General features: G+C 46.2%; 1 protein-coding gene and 1 pseudogene across 2 annotated transcripts; both read left to right on the top strand.

Annotated features, from left to right (window-relative positions):
• Positions 1–4,951: 4,951 nt before the first annotated feature.
• On the top strand, positions 4,952–8,361 carry LOC136965459 (CMRF35-like molecule 3; annotated as a pseudogene).
• Positions 8,362–8,789: 428 nt separating this feature from the next.
• On the top strand, positions 8,790–12,185 carry LOC136965466 (CMRF35-like molecule 6). 2 transcript variants are annotated; one of them, XM_067259630.1, is made up of 6 exons: positions 8,790–8,869; positions 9,075–9,398; positions 9,851–10,015; positions 10,293–10,397; positions 10,527–10,570; positions 11,714–12,185. In XM_067259630.1, the coding sequence occupies exons 1-6, from the start codon at positions 8,830–8,832 to the stop codon at positions 11,795–11,797; spliced, it is 762 nt and encodes a 253-aa protein (XP_067115731.1). In that variant the 5' UTR covers positions 8,790–8,829; the 3' UTR covers positions 11,798–12,185. The 2 variants fall into 2 exon arrangements, with proteins under 2 accessions (XP_067115731.1, XP_067115730.1); XM_067259629.1 differs by having other exon boundaries at positions 10,926–11,785.
• The last annotated feature ends 1,249 nt before the right edge of the window (positions 12,186–13,434 follow it).

Genomic DNA, 13,434 nt, shown 5'->3' with positions numbered 1-13,434 from the left:
TGAGGGGAAAGAAGAGGAGGAGTAGGTGATGAAGATGAGTTGTCATCTATGATGAGGTCAGCAGGATTTTACTCTTCTAAAATCATTCTGTCTTTCTTAGAATCTAACCCTCTCTTACTCTCTCTTTCTCTCTCTGTTTCTCTTACTCTCTCTTTCTCTCTGTTTCTCTTTCTCTCTCTTTCTCTCTCTGTGTTTTTGTATAATCCTTGTCTCTAAGGTAAAGAATTCCGTGGATAATAGCAAATCAATCAATAGCAGTCACCGTCAGCCGTGACTAACTCTCTTATCTCCCGTTGCGGGGTGGTTTCCTCGGAGTCATTAGTCACCGGAGCTGAATACGGGCTCGTGTACTTGGAGAGGCGAAAGGCTTCCAGCCGTGTGGAAACCGGAGCGGACCCGCGGGAGTTTCCGCGTGCCATTGTCACGGTTAATTACACACAAAAGTGGTTTTAGCATATACTTGATAACATTTACATTTAGCTTACAGTAAGTACAGGGACATTCCCCCCGAGGCAAGTAGGGTGAAGTGCCTTGCCCAAGGACACAACGTAATTATGCACGACCGGGAATCGAACCAGCAACCTTCTGATTACTAGCCCAATAAATACCTCATACTCTCTCAAATTGTGTAGGCGTAGGCCTAATTATATTATTTAATCCTTTTTCATTATTATATTTTATATACAGTAGTTTGAGTGCGCGGGAATGAACGCCGGTTGTTCAATTAGTTTCTGTGAAGCAGGGTTCTCAGGGCGCGAGAGTATCTGACTAGGAACCCAGCACATACACACGGACACACACACCCGGACACACACACACACACACATCTACACACACTGACACACGCATATGGACACAAACACGGACACAAACTTACATAATGTCTGAAAGCAGGATAGCAGCCGAAAGTAGCTACAGAGGAAGAACAGAAGGTTTTACGACTGGCACGAGCACAACCGTTGAAGGCTTGAAAGCCGAGGTTTCTAGTTGCAAGTGCATTTTACGCATTCGATGTAAGATGTGATGACGCAAACACATCGTTTTCTGTTCTTACTTTCATTAGGCATGTTCACCAATGAACGTTAATATTTTAAATATACAAACTGGTCAAATAAACGCGATGCGTAAAGTTGAATCTTGTACAGAGGCGCGTGCGTATCAATGCAATGAATCCAGACCAGGGCAAAGAGTTAAAAAATAACACTTTTGGGTCTTAAAAAAGCACGTAAAGTCGACAAAAGCATTATGAGAGAAATACAGACACAGAGAGAGGATCTCTGACCGGAGCCTACCGTTCCCCCCGGGACGTACTGGAAAGCGCTTTACCGTGAGCGTGTAGAGCTCCTCTCTCGTCCCCCGGTATCCCCTCGCCGCCGCTCATCTCCTACCGGCCCGCACGGGCGCAGGTACAATCCGCGGGACAGCACGCTTCATCCCAGCTGAGACGGAGAGAAATGCAAAAATAGGACAAAACAAACAAAAATAATAATTACTGCATTATTTCCATTGTCCTCTCAGGTGGAATTGAGAGAGCAGAGTGTCCGGGTCCCAGCCCCCAAAGCCTTGTTTTCGTTTGAACCCGTGTTGTTTTGTCGTGACCGCAGAAAGCGAGACACGGTGGCATGCGCCGGGCGGTATCAGGTGTCGAAAAGAGCAGTGACCGAAGCTCTGACTGCGCCCGTGCTCAACAAGGAAAGAAGTGCTGTTTTTCTCCCCCTCCCGGTTCTCAGCTGACGTCACAGGGACGCTTGGCTCATCTCCGCGATCTCTGGAGATAGATGCGCGAAGCTTTGAATACTAACAAAGCGAAAGAGAAGAGAGAGCGATGATCTAAGTTAACTTGTGACCGTCAGATGAGGTAGAGAGAGAGCAAGAGAGAGTGAGAGAGAGAGAGAGAGAGGGAGAGAGAGAGAGAAAGAGAGAGGGAGAGAGAGAGAGGGAGGGGAGAGAGAGAGAGAAAGAGAGAGAGACAGAAAGAGAGACAGAGAGAGAGCATAATATCACAAACACACACCCACACACACACAATATCACACAATACCACAAACACACACAACCACACACACACACATTCCACTTCTCTCATTGCTGCAGGTCTTTATGAAAAATGCAATTCAATCTCCCTGCGGCCTCTGAACCTGAGCTGTCTCACTCATCTGTCCACAGGCTTAGAGACGGCAGCAGGACACACACACACACACACATACACACCTTACAAACATGCGCACAGGTACCACACATACACCACTCACCTCACAAATGCGCGCACACACACCACACACACACCACAGACACACACACACTCAGCTGGGGACCCTGAAGGTCTTGAGCGAGGGTACTAGTCAGTGTGCTGTTTTCTGATTGGCCAGTGGTTCCTATCTATGGACCATTAGAAGATTAAGATTCTCTTACTTTTTTTTGTCTTTCTCTGCAGCTTTCTGTCTCCTTATCGCTTACAGCCACTCACAATACAATCACTTCTCTCTCTCTCTCCCCCTCTCTCTCTCTCTCTCTCTCTCTCACTCACTCATCCTCTCTCTCACTCACTCATCCTCTCTCTCACTCTCTCATCCTCTCTCTCTCTCACTCATCCTCTCTCTCTCTCTCCTGTCTGCATGTGTTTGTACTTATCAAAATGACCAGCAGGGGGGAGACACTTCACTTGTCTCAATGAAAGTGTGTGTGAGTGCTGTTTTTTTTTTTTTTTTTATATATGAAGGAAACGATAGGCTACCTGTATGAATGGAGGAATGAATGGAGGTTTGAATGAGGGTAGGTTTGGATGAGGGTATATAGGTTTGGATGAAGCTAGGTTTGGAAACCTAACTTGTTTATGGATGTGTGTGTGTGTGTTTATGGATGTGTGTGTGTGTTTATGGATGTGTGTGTGTGTGTTTATGGAGGTGTGGATGTGTGTGTGTTTATGTGTGTGTGTGTGTTTATGGATGTGTGTGTGTGTTTATGGATGTGTGTGTGTGTGTTTATGGATGTGTGTGTGTGTTTATGGATGTGTTTGTGTGTGTGTTTATGGATATGTTTGTGTGTGTGTTTATGGATGTGTGTGTGTTTATGGATGTGTGTGTGTGTGTGTGTTTATGGATGTGTGGATGTGTTTATGGATGTGTGTGTGTTTATGGATGTGTGTGTGTTTATGGATGTGTGGATGTGTTTATGGATGTGTGTGTGTGTGTTTATGGATGTGTGTGTTTATGGATGTGTGGATGTGTGTGTGTGTGTTTATGGATGTGTGTGTATTTGTTTATGGATGTGTGTGTGTGTGTGTGTGTGTTTATGGATGTGTGTGTATTTGTTTATGGATGTGTGGGTGTGTGTGTGTGTGTACTGTATATGTCAGACCCCCATCTAATACCTCCCCTGACTCTAATATCAGCCTACGCCTCGACACATCACCCACAAACTAACTCACCAGGCGCAGGAGGGAGGGATGGAGGGATGGAGGGGAGAATGAGTGAAATAGAGATAGCAGAAGAGAGAGGGAATAAGATCATTTTATTACAACGGGAAATCCAATAGAATAGAGATGGAGAGAGAAAGAGACAAAGATAGAAAGAGAGAGGAGAGAAGAAGAATGATGGAGAGAGAATGAGAGCAAGAGGAGAAAAATGAAAGAGAGGAAGAGAGAGAGTAGGAGGGATGACGGGAGGTAGGGAGATGTGAGGTTCTATAGGAGATGGTTATTATGCTAATCACAGGTGCTGCCCGGACAAATAATTTCCATCACCCAGCGAGACGTGTGTGTCTTATTATATTTATGGAGTAAACATCAGTAAACACAATGTTCTTTTACACACACACACACACACACACACAAGTATAGACTTAGTCACACGCTCCCACACACATGTACAGATGCACACACTGCTGTACAAGACACACAAACACACACACACTGATAATGAAAAAACACAAATGATCACACAAACACATAAACTGATAATGAGATACACACACACACACACTGGAAATGACAATGTTCACTTCTCTGTTTTGAGAACATTAGGTACTAGAGACAGCAAGAAGGGCTGTTCTCTTGTGTGCTTGTGTGTGTTTGTGTAAAAGTGTGTGCATACGTGTGTGTGACTGCATTTTCATGTGCGTGTGTGCATATGTGTGTGTGTGTATGTGTGTGGATGCTTGATTTAAACTAACTTCACTATTGTGATTCTTACACCAACACTAACACTAGACTGTGTGCTTACATGTTGATGAAGTCAAAAGTGACTCAGCAGATTATGTCTCAGTGTACTGGAGGGGCACTCACAGTCTGGTGAGAATATCAAGAAACATGTTATCAAATATCTGCTGCACTTTTTCACCAGGCATGTAAATGAGTCAGGTGGCTGAGCGGTGAGGGAATCGGGCTAGTAATCCAAAGGTTGCCAGTTCGATTCCCTGTCCTGCCAACTGACGTTGTGTCCTTGGGCAAGGCACTTCACCCTACTTGCCTCGGGGGGAATGTCCCTGTACTTACTGTAAGTCGCTCTCGGATAAGAGCGTCTGCTAAATGACTAAATGTAAATGTTAATGTAAATAAAACCCTGCAGCCGTCATTATGGGGTGTGTCCTCAGTGTCAGGAAGGGGAAGTTAACCCTCCTGCTGCATCATGCCACAGACACACACACACATCACTCCTCCTACACCACATACAAACACACACACTACACACATTACATTACATTTAGCAGACGCTCTTATCCAGAGCGACTTACAGTAAGTACAGGGACATTCTCCCCGAGGCAAGTATGGTGAAGTGCCTTGCCAAAGGACTCAACAATGTTACTGTAAAACCACAGAGACAGAAACAGAGACAGAGAAAGAGAGGGAGAGAGGGAGGGAGAGAGGGAGGTGTCTTAAAGGAAGAGAGGGTCTTGAGAAACCAGAGCTTAAGAGGAAGTTTCAATCACTTAGAAACTGAACTGAGAACTCCAGCTGGACAGACTGCTTGTTGTTGAGAGGGTTTAGATGACAGTAACTAGCAACTACTGACTAGTGGGTTGGAGTAATTAACTAGTCAGGATGAAAACCCACCTGGTTGTGTCCTGCTGTCTGCTTTCTGGTGAGTCCTGTCTGTCTGTCTGCCTGTCTATCTCTGTCTGCCTGTCTGTCTGTCTGTCCTGCCTGTCTATCTCTGTCTGCCTGTCTGTCCTGTCTGTCTGTCTGCCTGTCTGGTGAGTCCTGTCTGTCTGTCTGCCTGTCTATCTCTGTCTGCTGTCTGGTGAGTCCTGTCTGTCTGTCTGCCTGCCTGTCTGTCTTTCTGCCTGTCTATCTCTGTCTGCCTGTCTGGTGAGTCCTGTCTGTCTGTCTGCCTGTCTATCTCTGTCTGTCTGTCTGTCTGTCTGCCTGTCTGGTGAGTCCTGTCTGTCTGTGTAGTCAATATCTTGTCTTGATGCAGGTTTTCTGTACTGAGTGTTTGAGATGACAGCTGTGTGTGTGTGTGTGTGTGTGTGTGTGATTGACAGCTGTGTGTGTGGAGGTGTCAGCAGGGATCCAGGCATCTGGGGAGGAAGGAGGAAAGGTTGTGATCAGGTGCACGATGGACAATGCAGTGCTGCCCATCACGGATAATGATAAGTACTTCTGTAAGGGTAGATGTTCCAACAGAGACATTCTAGTGCAGACTAAGGGGGGGGAAGAACTATGAACAGAAAGGAAGATATGAGATCCATGACCTTAGAAATGGTATCTTCACTGTGACCATCTCCTCGACTGCAGAACTCAGACTCAGGGAGGTACCACTGTGGAGTGAGGAGATCTGTACTAATCCCAGACCTACTTCAGGAGGTGAATCTGACAGTGAGGAAGGGTGAGTTCAGCTCCACCTCCTCACTCATGTAGACCTCAGTGTTGAGACATTGAATGTGTCGTTATTTCAGCACCTGCTCACTTCCTGTAACAGAGAAAGTCAGACAACGTCTATATATTGTTCCTCTGATACGTTTCTGAAATGTGGTGATTGTGTCCATAGTGCTTTATTGGCATTGGAACATAAAGTATAACCATTTAAATTATCTTTATTAAAATATGTATTGCATCGATTGTGAAAAACAAAGGAAAGTAATATGTCCAAAAGTCACTTTTTGACCTCTACCACCCTTCTCTCCATCACACAGCTACACCTAGACCCTCCACTGTGAAGCCCAGACCTGTAACACCGTCATCTAACCTTCCTACACCGTCATCTAACCTTCCTACACCGTCATCTAACCTTCCTACAACGTCATCTAACCTTCCTACAACGTCCTCTAACCTCCCTGCAACATCTCCTAACCTCCCTACCACGTCTCTGACCACTAAGGACCTGGAAAATACATCATCTGAAGGGGGTAACAATCTGCTATACTGTGTTTTGCCTCTCCATTGAGTTGGTTAAAGAGTGATTAGGTTAGCTAGCTTGAGCAGTGGCTAGCTCAGCCTTGCTAACTTTGATACCTTCCACAGACCACCGTTTGTAAAAAGATGTTCAACGATATTCTTTATTATACAAAGACGTTACAAATAACCGTCTAACTCCAGTTAGGAATGGACACTGAAACACTGCTATTTCCTGTTCTCCCTACCTCCTCTTTCTCTCTCCCTAACTCTCCCTAACTCTCCCTAACTCCTCCCTAACTCTCCTCCTCTCCCCTAACTCTCCCTAACTCTCCCTAACTCTCCCTAACTCTCCCTAACTCTCCCTCACTCTCTCCTCCTCTCTCTCTCCTCCTCTCTCTCTCCTCTCTCTCTCTCTCTCTCTCTCTCTCCTCTCTCTCTCTCTCTCTCTCTCTCTCTCTCTCTCTCTCTCTCTCTCTCTCTCTCTCTCTCTCTCTCTCCTCTCTCTCTCTCTCTCTCTCTCTCTCTCTCTCTCTCTCTCTCTCTCTCTCTCTCCTCTCTCTCTCTCTCTCTCTCTCTCTCTCTCTCTCTCCTCTCTCTCTCTCTCTCTCTCTCTCTCTCTCTCTCTCTCTCTCTCTCTCTCTCTCTCTCTCTCTCTCTCTCTCTCTCTCCTCTCTCTCTCTCGTCTCCTCTCTCTCTCTCTCTCTCTCTCTCTCTCCTTCTCTCTCTCATCTCTCCTCTCTCTCTCTCCTCTCTCTCTCTCTCTCTCTCTCTCTCTAGGGATGTTGGTGGTGTATGCCGGTGTGGGCCTGGTCGTCACGATGACTGTGTTGGCCCTGGCCCTGCTGGTGTTCTACAGGAAGTGGAGAGCAGGAAACAGGAAGTCACCAGAGCTCTCCTACTGCCTAGCCCTCGACAACCATGCTGCAGCACAGGTGAGAGGGTTCCAACCCTGCACCAGGACCTAGCTCTACACATCAACACACACACACAGCTAGCAGTCAGATCAGCTGTCCCAGGGTACATTGGAGGGGGTGGTTCTGGGTCCTAGACAGGGTTCGTCTGGGATGAAAGTTTGGGGGTGGAGCTCCCTCTAGTGGTCAGACCTGCTACAACACGTCACAGCTGGGATGGATCTGTTATCATGTTGATCATAGTAATAATAAGATGTATAATCATAAGAAGAAGAATCATAATAATGCTGTCATAATGATGTATAACAAAAACAATTACACCAGATAAATACCTTCTAAACACTCTTATTGTTGTCTCCAGGGTGACTGTCTCCAGGGTGACTGTGTGTACGATGAGATCAGAGAGGAGGACAGACAGACAGACTCTCTCCCTGCTGGTGCCTCTAGTGTCGCCTCTCCCTCAGCGAGGCCTGCTAGCTGCTCTGCTAGCTGCTCTGCTAGCTGCTCTGCTAGCATCCTCAATGACTTGTATGAAAACGTTAGCTTCGCTAAAGAATCAAGCTACTCTACTGTGATCTTCCCCAAAGACGCCATCAATCCCAGCTGCTCCACTGTGGGTATCTCCCCGGATGGTCCCGCCCCTGTCATCTACTCCACTGTGACACACAGAGATTCTAGAATCCTCCCAGCTCCTCCCACTGTGACCTCAGCAAACGGAACTCCAGAAGATCTGGTGTATTCTATGGCCCAGCGACCCGAAGATGCTGCAGAACCTGCAAGATTCTCCACTCCTGGCCAGAGCCAAGATTCTCCAGAGGAAGATCTCGTCTACTCCATGGCCCAGTTACGTGAAGACCTGCAGCCCTCCTCGGGGTAGGGTGACTGAGACACACCAGAGACTCTCTCACAACGTTACAACACCTCAGAACAGTTTGAAGTGCAGTTGGTCTGACCAGGTCCTGGACTCTGCAGCTGAACAACCTGCTGCAGAGGTCACTTCACATAAACAACCTCACATTTGAAAAGTGTCACGTTGTAGACAAGCAAATAAAACATTATTCAAGGTCAACTCTTATCGACACGGTCTGTATTTATGGTTGGGTGTTAATAAATAAATGTGTGTGACTAAATTGAAATGTGTGTATTTGTTGCTCAGAGTCAGTTTCAGAAGTGAGAGAAGAACACTGTGGAGGTCACACATGTAGAGAGCGACTCACAGCTATGATGTCTGGTGGTGCTGTGGTGTGAGGTCGCGGTGTGGATTCTCAGAAACAGAGACAAAGATAGAAAAGGAGGGGCAAAGACAGAGAGAGAGAGGATTGGAGGAAGAGAGAGGGGGTGACAGAGAGAGAGAGAGAGACAGAGAGAGAGAGAGAGAGAGAGAGAGAGAGAGAGAGAGAGAGAGAAAGGAGGAAGAGAGAGAGAGAGAACCAGAGAGAGAGGGAGGGACGTGTCATAAATGAAGAGAGTATTAAGGAACCAGTGCGAAAAAGTTCTGATCACTTATAGAAACTCAGAACATCAGCTGGACAAACTATAGCAACTACTAACTAACTAGTGGGTTGGAGTAACTAACTAGTCAGGATGAAAACCCACTTGGTTGTGTCTTGCTGTCTGCTCTCTGGTGAGTCCTGTCTGCCTGTCTGTCTGTCTGTCTGCTCTCTGGTGAGTCCTGTCTGCCTGTCTGTCTGTCTGTCTGCTCTCTGGTGAGTCCTGTCTGCCTGGTCAGGCCTGTCTGTCTGCCAGCCAACATGTCTGTCTGTCTGTACATGTCTGTCCATCCAGACACCCTGTCTCTCTCCTAATTCCTGTCCTTCTTGTTCCAGCAGCAGTGTGTTTTCTGGAGGCAGAGATGATCACAGATAAGGGGTCAGAGGGCAGCAATGTCTCCTTCACATGTTCCCACAGTAACGCCTGGAGCCACAACAAGTACCTCTGCAGGGATCCATGCACAGACGACCAAGACAAAATAGTAACGGTTACAGCAGGTGGAACAGCAGGGGAGGGTAGAATCTCTCTGAAGGACTCAGGATCTGGAGACCTCACTGTGACCTTCTCTCAGCTGCAGAAGGCAGACTCAGGGAGTTACTGGTGTGGAGTGGAGAGAACGGGATATGATTCTTACATTCATATACAGCTTCAGGTTCTGGATGGTGAGTTATAAAATACTTTAATGAGACTTTCATATGCAGTCAAAATACCAAGATGATTCTATGATTATTCTTATGATCATAGGATAGCATTATTATTATTATTAGTAGTAGTAGTAGTAGGAGTACTAGTAGAAAAACAAACAAAAAGGATTGTTTAAAAAAATGTTGTTTGTTTGTACGATGTCCAAACAATCACTCTTTCTAAACTTGCCATGTTTATATTGAATGACCAAAAGAGTATGTCTTGTTAATCACACTGCATCAGTGTTCCACAGATGTTAGTGACACAGATAAGAAAAAGATTATTTGACACAACTTAACCGAGGAAATGGGTGTTGAACCAAGACAGTCACCTCAGTTCAAACTGTTCTTTACAGTGGAGCAGTTCCTCAGTTTGTAGCTGTAAATACTAATGACTTAAGGTTTCATTTCTCCTTTCCTCACACGCGCAGCTCCCAAAACTACACCCCCTATGACCACTACAACACCTCTGCCCACGACAACAGCATCCTACACCAGCTCAACGTTCTCCAGCTCTGTCTCCACCTTCTCCTATGACGTCTCTTCCAGAACCTCCCCTGGGTTTGGGCCCCACCCCAGCACAGTGCCATCCGCAGGTTAGGTCCAAATGCAGGCGGCCATTTTGTTATGTGTTTTTAGAGACGTCAGTCTGAGAACAGGAAGTGAAACGGGGCCCAGAAAGGAAGTGACTTTGTATTCTTTGGTTCATTGGGTAATTTACTGTAATATTCCTTTGTTGATATGGTTCATCAAGCTCCAATTGTGTCTTCAGCTGTCTCGTATATATTTCCTATTGTCTGTTTATCTGACTTACTCTCTTTCTCTCTCTCTCCCTCCTTCTTTCCCTCCTTCTCTCCCTCTCCCCCTGACTAGGGTCTGTGCTAGTCTATGCTACAGTCGGGGTAGTTCTCATGGTTGCAGTTTTAGGATTGGCCCTTTTCGTGGTGTTCCGCAAGTGGAGAAGAAATAGAGAACCAGGTAAACACACTCACTCACACAACCACACACACACACACACTCACACAGACACTCACAACCACACACGCACACAACTGCAGACACAACTGCACACACACACAGACACATAAGTGTTCCTTTGTTTTTCAGTAATGCATCCCTCCATAGGCCTTGGCTCTTCTCTTTTAAAAGAGGTAAGAGAGGTGTGTGTGTAAGGTGTTTGTGTGTGTGTGTAAGGTGTGTGTGTGTGTGTGTAAGGTGTTTGTGTGTGTGTGTGTGTGTGTGTGCTATGAGTTAGTGTATATGTGTGTGTTGGAGTGTGGTATTGTGTATGCAATTGAATAAGGGAGTTGTATGTGTAGAGAGTATGTGTTAGTGTTAGTGCATCTACATTGCACTAGTGACTGTATGTGTGTGTGTGTGTGTGTGTATGTGTGTGTGTTGGTATGCAAGTGCAAGAGTTCACAGTTTATTCATGGTGTAGAGTGACCTCTTGTGGTACAAGTAGACAACTAATTGAATCTTCTATTTATATCTTTGTCTCTCCAGGATGACTGTGTGTATGAGAATTTCAGAGAGGACAGACAAACAGACTCAAATTCAACTGGTCTTTCTCACCCTGTCAGCCATGCTAAGTCTGTCAGCCATGCTAAGTCTATCAGCCATGCTAAGTCTGTCAGCCATGCTAACTCTGTCAGCCATGCTAAGTCTGTCAGCCATGCTAACTCTGTTAGCCATGCTAAGTCTGTCAGCCATGCTAACTCTGTCAGCCATGCTAAGTCTGTCAGCCATGCTAAGTCTGTCAGCCATGCTAAGTCTGTCAGCCATGCTAAGTCTATCAGTCATGCTAAGTCTGTCAGCCATGCTAACTCTGTTAGCCATGCTAAATCTGTAAGCCACTTAAGCAGAGTTAGCCATGCTAGCTCTGCAAACCATGTTAGCCATGCTAGTCATGTTAGCCATGCAGGCCCAATGTACGCTAACACAAGCCGAACCAAATATTCTGAAAAACCACAATACCGGGGGGCACGCTTCCATAAGAACACTGTGGCCACACACCATCCCCCTGACAAACATCCCATTAACAACCATCCCCCTGATAACCTACACAAAGACGATGGCCACACCGTGTACAGAAACGTAGATTTCAGCCAAAGATGTTAAGATATAACAAGACTAATCCTTTTATTAATCTCACAAATGTGGGCACACACACAGGTTCTCTCTCTCTCTCTCTCTCTCTCTCTCTGTCTCTCTCTCTCTCTCTCACCCCCACACACACACACACACAGGAGAAATGGGGTCTCTGCAGTCTTGCAGTCTTGCTCTCCTTCCAGATCCACATCAGCCCGGGAACCGAGACCAAGTCCCCACCTCAAGACCCTCACCCCAAGACCCTCACCCCAAGACCCTCACCATGACTGATGACATTCTGATGACATTCAGATTTTGGTTCACTAACTTGCTGGGTGAAGCAGATTGTATATACTCATGCTATGAATATATTGTGTCTACTGTGAGTAAATTAGCTCTTCCAAACCAAACTTGTGTGTGACCGGTGTGTGTGCTTGTGTTCGCTTTGAGTCATTCTGATATTTTTTACTTCCTTTTTAATACAAGGGTTATTTCCTCTGTTTGTTTTGTTCTCTTTTGACAGGTCACACTCGTAAGAAAGACACTTTGTGGCATGTGTGTGTGGTGTGTGCGAGTGTGTGTGTGGTGTGTGTGGTGTGTGTGGTGCGTGTGGGATACCACATTGCGTTAAGAGTTTATTTAGCTAAAATACAACACAGTAAACATCTGTACAAATAAAATGTGTATGTTACACCTTTTTGTGCGTTTGTATTCGTGTGTGTATGCGCGAGTGAGTGTGTATCTGATTGTGTCTGTGTGTATGCATGGTGTTTGTGTGAGTGTGTGCATGTGTGTGTATGTGTGTGTATGTGTGTGTGTGTGTGTATTAATGATGCTGAAAGGCCAGAATAGGCTCAACAGACTAAGGTGTTTGTTGACACCTCCCACTTCCTGACATTTTGCTCTACTGTCAATTACACACACACAGCTTACGAAACACAGCAAAACCGGCAGCAACATAAGTATGGAGACTTAGTTTTATAAAAGAAAGAGGGGAAAGGAATACAGACGAAAAGCAAGAGGGACAGACAGAAAAGTAAACGAAAGAAAGAGAGAGGTAGAGAGAGAGAGATAAAGAGAGATAGAGAGATAAAGATAGAGAGAGATAGAGAGATAGAGATAAAGATAGAGAGAGATACAAAGCAGGAGAATGAGGAAGACTCGGCAGCTGTCCCTCCTCGCTCTTTGGGGTGAGTACCACATCCTGTCTCTCTGCTAACCTGTCTGTCTCCTGACCTGTCTGTCTGCGGACCTGTCTGTCTGTCTGCTGACCTGTCTGTCTGTCTGTCTGCTAACCTGTCTGTCTGTCTCCTGACCTGTCTGTCTGCTGACCTGTCTGTCTGTCTCCTGACCTGTCTGTCTGCTGACTTGTCTGTCTGTCTGCTGATCTGTCTGTCTACTGACCTGTCTGTCTGCTGACCTGTCTGTCTGTCTCCTGACCTGTCTGTCTGCTGACCTGTCTGTCTCCTGACCTGTCTGTCTGCTGACTTGTCTGTCTGCTGACCTGTCTGTCTGCTGACCTGTCTGTCTGTCACCTGACCTGTCTGTCTGTCACCTGACCTGTCTGTCTGCTGACTTGTCTGTCTGTCTGTCTGCTGACCTGTCTGTTTGCTGACCTGTCTGTCTGTCTGCTAACCTGTCTGTCTGCTGACCTGTCTGTCTGTCTCCTGACCTGTCTGTCTGTCTGCTGACCTGTTTGTCTGTCTCCTGACCTGTCTGTCTGCTGACTTGTCTGTCTGCTGACCTGTCTGTCTGCTGACCTGTCTGTCTGCTGACTTGTCTGTCTGTCTCCTGACCTGTCTGTCTGCTGACTTGTCTGTCTGTCTACTGACCTGTCTGTTTGCTGACCTGTCTGTCTGTCTGCTAACCTGTCTGTCTGCTAACCTGTCTGTCTGCTGACCTGTCTGTCTGCTAACCTGTCTGT

This window comes from Osmerus mordax, chromosome 21 (assembly GCF_038355195.1).
Source record: "Osmerus mordax isolate fOsmMor3 chromosome 21, fOsmMor3.pri, whole genome shotgun sequence".
Taxonomy (NCBI): Eukaryota; Metazoa; Chordata; class Actinopteri; order Osmeriformes; family Osmeridae; genus Osmerus; species Osmerus mordax.
Note: the sequence above shows the minus strand (reverse complement) of the source record. Positions and strands in the feature narration are given on the sequence as shown.